This window comes from Nyctereutes procyonoides, unplaced genomic scaffold (assembly GCF_905146905.1).
Source record: "Nyctereutes procyonoides isolate TBG_1078 unplaced genomic scaffold, NYPRO_anot_genome, whole genome shotgun sequence".
NCBI classification, from domain to species: domain Eukaryota; kingdom Metazoa; phylum Chordata; class Mammalia; order Carnivora; family Canidae; genus Nyctereutes; species Nyctereutes procyonoides.
Genome location: NW_026575140.1, coordinates 49,092,677 through 49,107,185, shown reverse-complemented (window position 1 = coordinate 49,107,185; position 14,509 = coordinate 49,092,677). Strand labels below are relative to the sequence as shown.

General features: G+C 49.9%; 1 protein-coding gene across 6 annotated transcripts in view; it reads left to right on the top strand.

Moving 5' to 3' along the window:
* Positions 1–14,509, top strand: part of SLC47A2 (solute carrier family 47 member 2) — a 28,527-nt gene that overhangs the window by 10,846 nt on the left and 3,172 nt on the right. For 3 of the 6 annotated variants that reach the window (XM_055305037.1, XM_055305042.1, XM_055305039.1), the window contains 8 exons: positions 783–850; positions 2,416–2,524; positions 3,299–3,374; positions 3,808–3,877; positions 9,385–9,517; positions 9,595–9,689; positions 10,516–10,618; positions 12,037–12,707. In XM_055305037.1, coding sequence (XP_055161012.1) covers positions 783–850; positions 2,416–2,524; positions 3,299–3,374; positions 3,808–3,877; positions 9,385–9,517; positions 9,595–9,689; positions 10,516–10,618; positions 12,037–12,257 — 875 coding nt within the window. In that variant the 3' untranslated portion in view covers positions 12,258–12,707. Of the gene's footprint in view, positions 1–782; positions 851–2,415; positions 2,525–3,298; positions 3,375–3,807; positions 3,878–9,384; positions 9,518–9,594; positions 9,690–10,442; positions 10,619–12,036; positions 14,497–14,509 lie in introns of those variants that run through there. The other 3 variants (XM_055305038.1, XM_055305040.1, XM_055305041.1) reach the window with 3 other exon arrangements.

The following is a 14,509-nucleotide window of genomic DNA, read 5'->3' as shown; positions in this document are numbered from 1 at the left end:
CGAGCACAGCTCGGGGGAACCTTGTGGGCAGCTCAGAAGCCCCCTCCCTGGACGAGCAGGTCAGCAGCCTGGCCCAGGCTGGGTCTTGGGCTCTCTCATCTCCCCCATCAGGCTGTGGGCTCCTGGAAGGCAGGCCTGGGTCTCCAGTGTCAGGACCCCAGCACCGCCCAGCACAGGCCTGGAACTGAGCAGGTGCCCGGGGCAGGGGGTCGAGTCAGTGAGGGATCAAGGGACTGAACCAACCGGAGTGTGAGCGTGTGTGGGCCTAGCAGGCTTGGGGCTCTTACCTGACATGTATGTGCTCACCTGACGCGCACGGAGCACACAGTGCAGTGTCCACCCAGCCTGAGAATCAGGCCAGTGTGAGAATGGCCCTGGGAGACCTTCTGGTCCAACACTTGCCCCCCATTTACAGATAGGCAAACTGAACCCCGAGAACAAAAGACTGTGCAGAGTGGCACAGAGTTGCACAGTGGCAGGGCTGGGACCCAAACTCAGCTCTCCTAATCTTGGCCCAGGTCTCTTTTCTCTTGCTCCTCATGCCTCCTCCAAGGACTTGAAAGTCACACCGTATGGGGAACAAATGGTCTGCAGTCAATTCCACAACTGGGTGGGATCTCCCTGGAAGGCTGAAGGCCACGCAGGAACCTTTTCTATTGCAAATCTGCCCTTGGAAATCACTTGCCCCTCGGCCTCCAATGCAGAAGGGCATCCTGTTAGCAGGCCCCAGGGCTGCGTGCTCACCATGTATCTCCTTCCCACTCACCCCCTCCACCCTGCAGGCCTGATCAGCGTGCTGGACCTCTCCAGCCAGGCCATCATCTACGAGCTAGCCACCATAGTCTACATGGTGAGTCTCTTCTGGGGGTGCCTTCGCCACACCCTCCATGCTGGCCTGGCCTTCCAGATGGCCTGGGGTGGCACAGAAGATGGGCATGCTGTCACTCTATCTGGCATGCCAGCTCTATCTCCTGAGTGACCCTCCTATGTCCCACACCTGCTCCACCAAGGGTAATACTGAACTCACGTATTGTTAGAACCTTTTGAAATAATTAGCACCATTTAAAAATGGGGAGATTCCACATCATAATCTGAATGTTTGCATTTTCTTGAAAAACGGGACATTCCATTTCGTGGTGGGCCCACATTCCTGCACACCCGGGTCAGCGAGAGCTGGGTGACAGTGTCCCCTGCTCGTGTGGGGGACATCACCATCCCCCACCATGGCCCCCGTAGCTCCTTCCTCTTCCCACAGAGATGTGAGTTGTCCCATGTCACTCAGGTATGTGTCTGCCAGTCTTCTGGGGACATGCAGTCTGCGACCCTGGGCTTAAGGAAATGACTTGCAAAAGTCTACACTCAAAACACTAATTTATAAGCTGCTTAATATTATAATATTAAGCCATTATAATATTATAATGGCTTCCACAGAATTTTGGGAGTTTTTTGGTTTTTTTTTTTAAAGATTTATTTATTGATTCATGAGAGACACAGAGAAGCAGAGACATAGGCAGAGGGAGAAGCAGGCTCCATGCAGGGAACCCAATGTGGGACTCGATCCTAGGACCTCAGGATCACGCCCTGAGCTGAAGGCAGATGCTCAACCACTGAGCCACCTAGGTGTCCCAGAATTTTGTTTTTTTAACAGGGAGCTTTTCTGGCATATTTAAGATCACATTTATCTTTACTTTTTTGAAGACTTTATTTATTGGGTGCCTGGGTGGCTCAGTCAGTTAAGTGTCTGCCTTCGACTCAGGTCATGATCCTGGGATCTAGTCCCAAATCGGGCTCCCTGCAGGGACCCTGCTTCTCCCTCTGATTCTCCCCCCTGCTTGTGCTCTTTTTCAAATAAATAAATAAATTAATTAATTAATTAATTAAATAAATAAAATCTATTTGAGAGCAAGAGAGAGAGAGAGAGAGTGTGTATGAGTAGGGCAGAGGGAAAGGGAGAAGCAGGCTCCCCACTGAGCAGGAAGCCTGATGTTGGACTCAATCCCAGGACCCCAGGATCATGACCTGAACTGAAGGCAGGTGGTTATACCGACTGAGCCACCCAGCCACCCTAAGATCACGTTCACCTCTTAAAAATGCATTTACTCCTGTGGTTTTGGCAACACGCTGGCAGGGCCAGTCCACCTATGATGTCTGATAGAGTGGGTAGGGGTGGCATTGACCAGCTCACTCGGGGTACCCTCATCCCGTCTCCCAGCCACAGCTGCAAATGTTCTATGTCCTCATGCTGTCTCCTTAGGATCCATCCTGTCTTCCTGCTCTTCTCCCTCTTGGCCTGGGGTTAGGGTGATGGAGGGTGGCTCTACCCCCAGCTCCGGCTTCTTCTTGGCTCAAGACCCACCCCATTCCAGGGGCAGGAGGTTGGTTCCACTGACAGCCCCTTGTCATCTGTGATCCCAGATTCCCCTGGGGCTCAGCAATGCCGTCTGTGTCCGGGTGGGGACCGCCCTGGGAGCTGCAGATACTGCACAAGCTAAGCGTTCAGCTATCTCAGGCATGCTCTGCGCAGGTGGGTAGAGTCCTTTGGGGGTCGGGGGGTGGGTGCTTGGAAAATTGGAGCCTGGGGCAGGAGACACCTGGCCCAGAGCAGCCCCTGCCGAGTTGATACAGCCTTTCCATCCCTTATGTTAGTGTGACCTTGTAAAGTCCCTTCCTCCCCAGGTTCTCCCTCTAGCTGTCCAGATTTTGCAAATTTGCCCTCCCATCATCCCCGGGAGCTTGAGGCCTGCCCATGCCACCCCTCAGGATCAACCAATCTTGTGTCCTCCTCCGTGGCTCTGCTTGCTGAGGCTGATGGATCCAGATCAACTCATCTGTAGAGAGCAGTGGTTTGCAGGCTATAGACTGCATTTTTTAAAAAAAGATTTTATGTATTTATTCATGAGAGACACACAGAGAGAGGCAGAGACACACGCAGAGGGAGAAGCAGGCTCCCTGTATGGGATGATGGAGGACCCTGGGATCATGACCTGAGCCAAAGGCAGACACTCAACCACTGGAGCCACCCGGGTGCCCCTGTAGACTGCATTAGAATCCACTGGAAGGCTATGTCAATACACAGACCCCGGGCCTCCCCCCACGTTTCTAATTCAGGAGGTCTGAGGTGGGGTCTGAGAACCCACACTTGTAACAAGTGACCAGGTGATGCCGATGCTGCTGGTCTAGGAACCCCACTTTGAGAACCAAAGGAGGAAAGCCATTTCCTATGCTGTCCTGCCTTGCGCTGACTTAAGCTGGGCTCCTCCATGGGCTGGGGGCCAAACGCTCTTCCTTTGTCTTCCAGTGGGCACTTCGCTGGTGGTGGGCATGCTGCTGAGCGTCCTGAAAAACAAACTGGGGCATATTTTTACAAATGATGAGTAGGTAATCAGTTTTCTTCTCTGACTTCTGGGAAATGTCAGAGTGGCTTGCAACGGGTCCCCCAGGGGCTTGTCACACAGCTGGCTTGGCACTAGGTCCAGAGGAAGCAGGACTGGCCCCGACTTTGCTCTCACTGGGAGGAAGCTAGCATCTCTGCTTCTCTCCCCGGCCCGTGGGCTCTGTCACCGGCTTGTCCATAGACAGGAAGCTGAGCAAAAGGCAGGACGACACTGGGGGTGCTCTCCTGGAGTTTAAGAAGACCCACAGACATGCAGAAGCTCAGTGCTAGGAGTGTCAGGTTTGTGAGGGGCAACGGGCTCTACTCCGATCATTTTTAGGAGGTGCTAGAACAGAGGGGAGCCCCGGGAGTCCCGAGGTCTCACGGTCATACTGGCGTGCTGCACATGAATGTTCCTCCTGTCTCTTCTGCAGAGAGGTCATTGCCCTGGTGAACAAGGTCTTGCCGATTTACATCGTCTTTCAGCTGTTTGAGGCCATCTGTGTGAGTACTGCCCTGGTGTGAAGCCTGAGTTCAAGTTCAGGGCCCCCTCCATGGGACGGGAGGGTTGACTCATTAAGTCGTGAGAAGGGCTAACTGCACAGTAAGTGCCCACAGCCGTGCGTGCGTTCATTGTATCATTATTCGAAACGACGACCCCCCCTTCCCTTCTACAATTCCCACAAGCCAAAAGATGAAGGGAGAGCAGTATAAAACTGAAAAAAATTACACCAGCACAAACTCACAAATCTTCCTTCCTGATTCCTTGTGAGCTGAGGGAGCCCTGCCCCCTATTGGTCAGAGGTTCACCATCAGCCGCACCCTGTGGGTGCACAAAGGGACCCAGGGACCCGTTTGAGAGGGAGGGAGTCAACCCAGAGGCACCCGAGTTTTCTGCAAACTATTATCTGCAACCTATCATCTTCCCTCCTGGCTATGTTATTCTTAATTTAAGTTCTCCTTGAAGCTATTTAAAAAAAAAAAAGCTTTTTTTAAAAAAAAAAACTCACTTTATTGAGTTGCAATTTACATACCATAAAATGCATGCATGTAGCATTGTGCAACCATCATGACAATCCAGTTTTGGAGTATTTCCATTGCCCACCCTCCACCTCTGCATTTCCTAGAGCCTGTTTTGCAGTCAATCCAAGCTTCCAGGGCCAGCCGTGGGTAATCCACAGATCTGCTGTCTGTGTGAACTTGGCCTTTCAGGAACATTCCCTATAAAGGGAATCCTGCATGTCGTCTTTTGTAACTGGTTACCCTCACTTGGCATACTGTTTCTGAGGCTGTAGCATTTTTCAGGACTTCGTTTCTTTCAAAGACTGAATAATAGCCCATTGTGCGCACAGAACCCATTTTGTTTCTCCAGTTGATGGACATTGGGGTTGTTTCTCTTTTTGGCTGTGCTGACCAAGGCCACTGGGGACATTCACACACGAGTCTCTGTGTGGATGACTGTTTTCATTTCTCCTGGTAGAGTCCTGAGTATTCAGTTATTGGAAGTATATGTTTAACTTCCTAAGAAACTGCCAGATTGTTTTCTGCAGTGGCCATACCATCTTCTATTCCCACTGGCAATATATGAGGGGTCTGGTTTTTCTGCTTCCTTGCTAATTCTTGATATTGTCTTTTGAGAAACAAACAAAAAATTTTTTTAAGATTTTATTTATTCATGAGACACACACACACACAGAGATAGAGAGAGAGAGAGAGAGAGAGAGAGAGAGAGAGAGAGAGGTAGAGACACAGGCAGAGGGAGAAGCAGGCTCCATGCAGGGAGCCTGATGAGGGACTGGGTCCCAGGACCCCAGGATCACACCCTGAGCCAAAGGCAGGTGCTCGACCACTGAGCCACCCAGGTGTCCTGAGAAACAAAATTAATAGATTTTAATTAGCAGTCTTAGGTTGGCAGAAGTATTGAGCAGGAAATGGAGAGTTCCCATAAATCTCCATTCCCTCAGTTTCCCTTATTATTCACATCTTATTAGTAGTTATTAATTGTGAGGGAATATCCATATGTTAATAAGGTCCAGAGCTCATAGTAGGGGGTCACTCGTGGTATTGTGGAGTCCATGGGTTTTGACAAATGTTTAAGGATATGTAACCACCATTACAGTATCATATGAATGATTTCACTGCCTTAAAAATCCATGTGCCACCTACTCACTCCTCCCCTTCTCCCTGCTGGGAGTTTTGAAATGAATTGTGTTGAATCTACAGGACAATTGTGGGAGAACTGTCATCTTAACAATAGTGGGGCCTCCAATCCATGGACACTGAATGTCTCTCCAATTATTTCTGTCCTCTTTATCCAATGATGTTTTGTAGTCTCCAGGGAACACATCTGGCACCATTTTTGTGAAATGTATCCCTAAGTATTTGGGTTTTTTTTTTTTTTTTTGGATGCAATTGTGAATGGAACTGGTGTCTTAATTTCATTTTTAGGTTATTGTTGCCAGCTTATGGAAATATGATCTTTGTTCATTCATCTTTCATCCTGTGACTTTGTTAAACTCATTCAAGTAGTTTTGTGTGTGTGTGGATTCCCTTAAGGTTTTCATATAGGATCAGATCATCTGTGAATAAAGAGTTTTACTTCCCCCTTTCCATGTGGCTAGAACTCCAAGAGGATGCTGGATACACGTGGTGAGAGCACAATCTATGCCTTATTCCCAACTTTAGGGCTAAAGTGTTCAGTGTTTCAGCATTAAATGTTAGTTGTAGGGTTTTATAAACACCCTTTATCAGGCTGAAAAAGAGCCCTTTTACTCTTAGTTTGTTAAAACATTTTCTCATGAATGGCATTGGATTTTCTAGAATGCCTTTTCTGTGTCTATTGAGATAATCAAGTGGCTTTCGTCCCTTATTCTATCAATACGATATAATTACATTAATTGATTTGCAAATGTTATACTCTGTATTCCTGGGGTAAGGCCCTCCTGACCACGGTATAGATCTTATTTATCTACCACTGAATTTGGTTTGCTAACATTTCATTCAAGTTTTTGCGTCTGCAATCATGAAGGATATTCTTCTGCTAATTCTTATCTTTTCTTTGTGATATCTTAATCTGCCTTTGGTATCGGGGTAACACTGGCCTCACAGAATGATTCTGAGTTACTTTCACTAATCTGTGTCTTTCTAGTTATTTACTCACTTCAGCTGCATTTGCCTAGTTCTCTGGCATGAAGTTGTTTGCAATACTTCCTTACAGTCCTTTCCGTTATGGTCAGTGGTAATGTCCCTTCTTTAATTCCTGATTTTGGTAATACATGTCTTCACTTTCTTATTTTCTTTGTCTTATTTTACCAAAGTCAAATCCTTGGCAAGTGTTCATCAGTTTTGTGGATCTTATCAAAGAACTAGAACTTGGGATTTTGTTGATTTTCTGTGGCTTTTCTGTTCTCTGTTTCTGTGATTTCCAGTCTCATCATTTTTATTCCCATCCTTCTGCATTATTTCAGTATAGTTTGCCCTTCCTGGTTTCTTAGGGTGGAATATTGGGCTATTGATTTGAGGCCTTTCTTCTTTTTGGATCTAGGCATTTCGAAGTACTGCATTAGCAGCATCTAATAAATGTGATATATTATTTTACTTTTCATTCAAAATATTTTAATTTCTCCTGTTCTTGATTCTTTGACCCATGGGTTTAGAAGTACGTTAACTTCTAAATATTGGGTGGTATTCCCAGATTTCTTTCTTGTCCATGTCTCTAATTTAATTTTGCTCTGTGAGGACACCTGGGTGGCTCAGGGTTGAGCACCTGCCTTTGGCTCAGGTCATGATCCCAAGGTCTTGTGATCGAGTCCCGCATCAGGCTTCCCACAGCGAGCCTGCTTCTTCCTCTGCCTGTGTCTCTGCTTCTCTCTGTCTCTCATGAATAAATAAATAAAATCTTAAAAAAAATAATTCTGCTGTGTGGTCTAGCACAGACCCATCCCAGAGAATGTTATTCACACACACACACACACACACACACACACACACACTTTCCCCAAGGCTTGTTGTTGTTGTTTTTTATTTTATTTTATTTTTATTTTTTATTTATGATAGTCACAGAGAGAGAGAGAGAGAGGCAGAGACACAGGCAGAGGGAGAAGCAGGCTCCATGCACGGGGGGCCTGATGTGGGATTCGATCCTGGGTCTCCAGGATCGCACCCTGGGCCAAAGGCAGGCGCCAAACTGCTGTGCCACCCAGGGATCCCCTAGGCTTGTTGTTTTATTTGGTAATTTGCCCAGATTATTTCCGTGAATCCTGCCTCCTCTACAAACCTGCAGCTGCTCTCTCTCCTCAGTTTTGTTTCCGGTTTTTTGGTTTTGGGTTTTTTTTTCTCTTTTAGACCTAGCTTGCTAGGGGTCACTGCTTTGTCTGCATTAGCTTGGTGTGCAGGCAATTATTAGCTAGAGGATACGTTATGTTTGAACAGCTCTGACAGCTGGTAAGGCTGCCATTCTCTGCTGAAGGATCCAACTGTGGGCTGTTTCCCAGTCTGCCCAGTTCTGACTTTCTCCTGGGTTCTCTTGAGTATCCGTGGGCACAGGCTCCATTGTTGGCACTGTGTGGGAAGCTTGGGCCTGCTCTGGTCTCTGCCGCACGTATGCACGGCCTCCAATCAATTTGGAATGTGTGGAGAACTTAGCGAGCCCCCCGCCCCTACAACCCTGCTGTTTCACCTCCCTGTCAAGTCCCTGTCTAGAGCACTGATCCAAACAGGCCCATAATCTTCTCAACCAAAAGGGGTGGGGTGGGGGTGACGGCCCTTCTGGTGTGCTTGCCCCTGGAGATCGTCACTCTAATTCAAAATGCTCTAAAAGGCTTTGCAACCTTGGCACCATAACACTTCAGGATGGATAATTATTATAAGGGAGGCTGCCCTGTGCATGCAGGATGTTTAGCAGCATCCCTGGTCTCAACCCACTAGGTGCCAATAGCAACACCCCTCCCCCTCCCCCCGTTGTGACCACCCAAATTATCTCCAGACATTGCCAAATGTCCCTTGGAGGGCAAAGTTGACAAATACTTGTCCAGAGCTCATCAATCACAATTTGGGAGAAGTCTTTTTCTAACTGAAAAATATCATTTATGTCATGATACATAAACACAAGTAACATACACACCACATTTCCAAGTCCAAGAGGCACACGTCTTCTATCCCGAATGCATCACGTCTCTGCTCAAACGTGTGAAAGCAAACCACAACATACTCCACATCCTTCATCTTAAGGAGATAAAAACAATCAAATATCTATTCATCACGAACTGTGGCTGTAGTTCTTCAGTTCATTAGGTCGGAGATCCGGTTAGGAGGAAGAGACCAGTAAAAGAAAGCAGAGTGAGTTCCTGTCTGTGAGCATTCGGGTGACAGCAGTGAGCCAGGGCTGCACGTCTCTCCCGGAACAGATGACACCTCTGCTTGTCATGTGCTGTACCCAGAATAACGGCCCCCAAAGATAGCCACATCCTAATCCCTGGCCCTGTCCATGTCATGTGGCATGAGGGGATTTTGCAGACGTGATTAAACTAAAGGTCTTGAGCTGGGGAGATGATCTTGGATTATATGCAAGACTTGTCATCTCCAGAACCAGAACACAGTATGCGTGTCTTGTTCTATGTCGCTAATTTACAGTAATTTGCTAGGGCAGCGGTGGGAAAGAAGCACAACACAACTCTGTGAACACAACTCTGTGTGACGGCGGTCTAGTCTCCCAGAGCAGCTGGTGGGTGGTCGCCAGTGCTACCTTGACTTCTAGAGAGGAAGTCACGTGTGGAGGTGAAGAGGGGAGGCAGGGTGCGGCTCTGGGGTTGTGTTCACAACACAGCTATTCTGTGCAACCGTGGCCAGGCGACTCGCCCTGACTCGGTCTCCCCACAGAAGGGGACAGAGGGCTGTCCCGGGGCGGAGTGACAGGAGGCCTTGCAACACGAGTGGCCTGGGAAAGAGCCCGAGGCAGGCGGCCTGCTGCCAGCCGCACACCTGCCTCTCCCCCTTTCCGCCTCCCCTCCCAGTGCGTCTACGGCGGAGTCCTGAGGGGAACCGGCAAACAGGCCTTCGGAGCCATTGCGAACGCAGTCATGTATTACGTCATTGGCCTCCCTCTGGGCATCGTTCTGACCTTTGTGGTCAGAATGAGAATCATGGGTAGGTGCTGCGAGGGAAGGTGGGGAGGGTCCCGGGAGCCCTGGGCCCCGGTCCCCACCGTGGCTTGTCTCCCGCAGGCCTCTGGCTGGGCATGCTGGCTTGCGGCCTCCTGGCAGCCGCCGCCTTCGCGGTCTACACGGCCCGCATGGACTGGAAGCTAGCTGCCGAGGAGGTGAGCGAGCCGGGGCGCCGGCCTGGGGGGGCACTGCCTGCTGCCCAGGAGCGCTCGGAGCGCGGCAGGCCTCTGCAGCGGGCGTCCGTGGGATAAGCTGCGGGGGGCACGGAGGGGCCCCGGCCCCTGGAGGTACGCTCTCCGATTACAAGGAGAAGCAGAGGGACGCCTGGGTGGCTCAGCGGTTGAGCGTCTGCTCTTGGCTCAGGGTGTGATCTGGTGTCCCAGAATCGAGTCCTGCATCAGGTTCCCTGCAGGGAGCCTGCCTCTCTCTCTGTGTCTATGAATAAATGAATAAATTCCTAAAAAAAATAGTGCAGGCCAGCATTTGCTTCTCACACAGTAAAGGCACCCAGCTCAGTCTTAAGGCAGAGCCGGGGGTGGAGGCAGCAGGTGGTGGGGGAAGGTTTCTCGCAAAGATCCCGAATCCCAGCAGGGCATGGCTCCGCCTTCGTGTGGATCAGATCATCTCGGCATCCAAGACAGTGCATAAATACACAGATTTTATACACCACCACCTTGAAGCCCCCACTCCCAAACAAAGACTATATGAACATGCACTGCTTTAGCTTACAATGGTATTTTTTTTTAATTACTTATTTGAAAGAGAGTGAGAGAGCACAAGCAGGCTCCCCAATGAGCAGGGAGTCGGACGCAAGATTCGATCCCAGGACCCTGGCATCATGACCTGGGCAGAAGGCAGACACTTAAGCACTGAGCCACCCAGGTGCCCTGAGCATATGATGTTTTAAGGCAGGGCACTGATGAGGCCGGTGGTGATCCGGAGGGCTGACAGGCTGACCCAGGCGAGCTCTTGCTCTTGCAGGCTCAGAAGCATGCGGGGCTGCTGCCGCAGAGCCCCAACGGCGCGGTGAGCACGGTGAGCACGGCCCCCAGACCCGGGCCTGCGAAGGCTGTCACATCCTCAGGTAATGTGGTCACGGCACTTCTGCCAGGCACACACCATGCTGGTGACACCCCACCCCTGGCTGCCCTGCATGTGGGCCTCGGGCAAAAGTGGGAACAGTGCAAGCCCAAGCTGCTGTTCTTCCTCTTGGCACGGATACAATGTCCTAAGTACCAGGAGGATGGCGCTACTACCTCGGATTTAACAGGCTTTGCACGAAGTACTTCACATCCTTAGCCTTGTGAGGTAGTGAGCTGCAGCCCCATTCTTGGATGAGGAAGGCAGGTTGAGCGCTTCAGTGTCATCCCCGTGGTCCCACAACCAGAAAGGGTAAGAAGAGTCAGGCCCTGGAGCTCCTTCTCCTCACTGAACACCAGCCCAGGGCAGGAGGCCACATCCTGGCCAATAGCAGCCCTGCTGGCTGGGGGGCCCTTCCCCTGCCCTACCTACCTCTCTGTACCCCATAGGACAGGTGGGAACCTCTGGCTTCTATCCAGGGTCTCTCTGATGAAGTGAGGGCCTCGGCTTGAGGCACAGGGGCTCTCCTAGGGCCAGGCAGGTGTGGAGTGCTGGGCTTGCACATACGTCACCCAGACACTACACTCACCTTGGTGACCTCATCCTGTCCTGCGCTCTGCCTTCATCAGCACAGTAGGGAGCTAGCTGGTCAAAACTCTGGGAGCTTCAAGTGTCACGAGATGACAGCCAGGTCCGACTAAGCATTTAACATGTGCTTGTTAGATGTGTGTGAAAGTGACACTTGATGTATCACTTGTCATCACAAGGAGAGGCTCAGGTAGGAACATATTAATGTCAACTTTTTAAAAAAGATTTTTGATTTATTCATGAGAGACACACAGAGAGGGGCAGAGACACAGGCTGAGGGAGAAGCAGGCTCCCTGTGGGGAGCCCAATGTGGGACTTGATCCCAGGACTCCAGTATCAGGACCTGAGCTGAAGGCAGATGATCAACCACTGAGCCACCCAGGTATCCCACATTAATGTCAATTTAGCAGTAACTATTTCTGTGCCAAACTCACGTTTTGAGATGTCTTGCCAAATAATTGCCTCCTCTGATCCTGCTGAGTAGATGAGGTTGGTATTTTTCTCCTGGGCCAAGCCTTTTCTGTTGTAAGGCACAGAGGTCTATTCACTGTCACCCAGCATCATGAATGCAGCTGGGTTTTTTTTTTTTTTTTTTTTTTTTAAGATTTATTTATTCATGAGACACAGAAAGAGAGGCAGAGACACAGGCAGAGAGAAGCAGGCTCCCCACAGGGAGCCTGACATGGGACTCAATCCCGGGACCCCGGGATCATGCCCTGAGCCGAAGGCAGGTGCTCAACCGCTGAGCCACCTGGGGGGCCTGCGGCTTCCTGATCCTAAGGCCACAGCCCTCTCCCAACCCCCCAGTCCTGCTAAGTTTGCTCCTGTTTGCAGTGGCTACGGGTAGCTCCCCTGGCATCACCCTGATGACGTATTCAAGGCCCGAGTGCCACCTGGACCTCTTCAGGACCCCAGAAGCAGCCCATGCCCTTTCAGCACCGGCCAGCATATTGTCGGTGAAACAGCTGGTCATCCGCCGTGGGGCTGCTCTGGTGGTGGCATCAGCCATGCTGACGGTGGGCCTGGTCATCAGGCTCCTGACCACCAGACACTAGCCACGCAGCTGGGAGACAGAAAGGGGGCCAGGAGTGGCCGTCCCCACCTGCACACACAGTGGGCCCCCTCCAACAGCACCCACATGATGCAGTGTGGGTGGATACTTTGACCACACTTACGAAAAAGGTCTACAGCCGGCAATTCTTGTGACACACCAGGTCTGTCAAATTGGCTTTTTCGCCTCTGCTCTTTAAGCAGCCATCAGCTGACCAAGGAGAGTCAGAGAGGCTTCAAACTAGGAGGTTGCAAATCAAAACACGAAGACCGAAAACACCCCTACCCAATTAAAAATTATGTATCTCCTAGGAGACTCTGATGCCCAGGTCTGTTCACAAGGCCTTTGTGAGGCTCTGAGAAGGGGGCCGGGGGGCCCTGCCCAGGGAAGCGCAGTGCACCATGATCCCCGGTGCCCCTGCCCCCACAAACCCCTGCAGATCTGGGAGCCGTGAAACCCTGACGAGGAAGATCCACGGACCCTCCTTTGCCTCTCCCCTCACCTTTCATTCCGTCCTCATCGCGCTGATCACAGACCTTGAGAAACACTTGTTCTTCCAGCAGTGATCAGATATAAACAAGGACAGCAAAACCCAGATGGCCTGGCCACAACGGCCTCGGGATGGAAGGCAACACTAACCCAAATTCTAGGACGCTCTTCTTGGAGGCCTGGGACCTGCCCAACATCCTCAGGCTCTCCACATCAGGCTGTGTGTCACCATCCAGAATGGAGGGCAGCCTGGCCTCCCCTCAGTCCCTTCGGCATCAGTAGCTATAAACACGTTCACAAAATGAGTTTCTGCATCAAAGCCCATAGAAAAAATGGATCCATAGAATGTCATCCCAGTTTCAAAGACTCAACGCGAATCCATGTGGTATTTAGAACCTGGTGATACTCGAGGTCACCCACTCCCAGGAAGGTGGGTATCCTCGTCTGGGACACACATACCTCACTGAGCTGCTGGCAACCAAACAGAACGACTGGGAACAGAGCACAGGAAAATAATGTCATTTCCCCAAATGTGTTCTAAGGTTAAAGGGTATTCAGACAAAAGGCTTTCATGGTCAAGTAAGTTTGGGCAACCCACACCAGCACTGCAAAGGTTCTATGGCCTTGGATCCTTTAAGATGCTCCAGTGCTTTATGAATCCTGGTAGACAGGATGGGTAGCGGGATCAACTTTTGTGTAAAACCTTATGGGGTTAGTGTTCTGGGAACAGGCTTACAGAAAAGCTTGCTTTAGATGAGCAAATGGAGATAAGAGGGTGTCGTTGAAAAAAACCTATTTACTATATAGGCATTTTAAAAAATAAAAACTCACAGGGGCGCCTGGGTGGCTCAGTTAAGCATCCGACTCTTGATTTCGGCTCAGGTCATGATCTCAGGGTCATGAGATGCAGCCCTGTGTGGGCTCTGTGCTCCATGTGGAGTCGGCTGGAGAATCTTTCTTCTACTCCCTCTGCCCCTCCCCCCACCTCTTCCTCTGTTTAAAAAAAAAACACACAAATGACAGAAAGAGAAATCTTGGCTAAGAATTTAAATGAGAAAGCAAGACTTAAAGTTGATAAATACTACCTGTGATAGATTAAGGCAAAAAATGGATTTGTAGTTGGGGAAAACTTATAGCCAAAGAATTGTCTCCGACAGGGCATAAGAGGTTCCATGCTAAGAATGTTATTAAACTTCATACCAGTTTTAGCAAATATAGTGTATTTATTTTGAAGCAGAATATGTGAATAGTCGAGGCAATAATTTAGTTTAACTAGAAATTAGAACATACAATTTAATATACTACATGAAAACTCCATATTGAAGTTCTGAGATATTTTATGACCAATTATCCTGATGAAGTGACAGTGTTAAGCAGCTGTTTCTTAATCTCACCTAGTGATGAATTCTTGATACCTCACCCTGTGATTAAATCACACATTTTCTCATCGTGCAGAGGCGGGGAGGGTGGAGCCCTTGCAACCAGGAGTCACCACAGCCTGGCAGGGAAGCTGCATTCCACAGGGCTCTTTCCCACCTAGCTGAAGCACCTGGTCTCATGTCTGGGCCAGGCTCAGGAGATCCCGTTCCTCTCCTTCCTATGTCCTCCGTCCCCTTCAGCGTGGCCAACTGCTATGGCTTACAGAGTCTGCCTCCAAACCATCCACCATCAGCCCCTCGGAGGCTCTCCAGCTCCAAAGTCCTAAATATCCAAGGCCTCTTGTCCATGACAGGAGGTGGCTTTCCACATTAAGTCCTGAACGCTGAA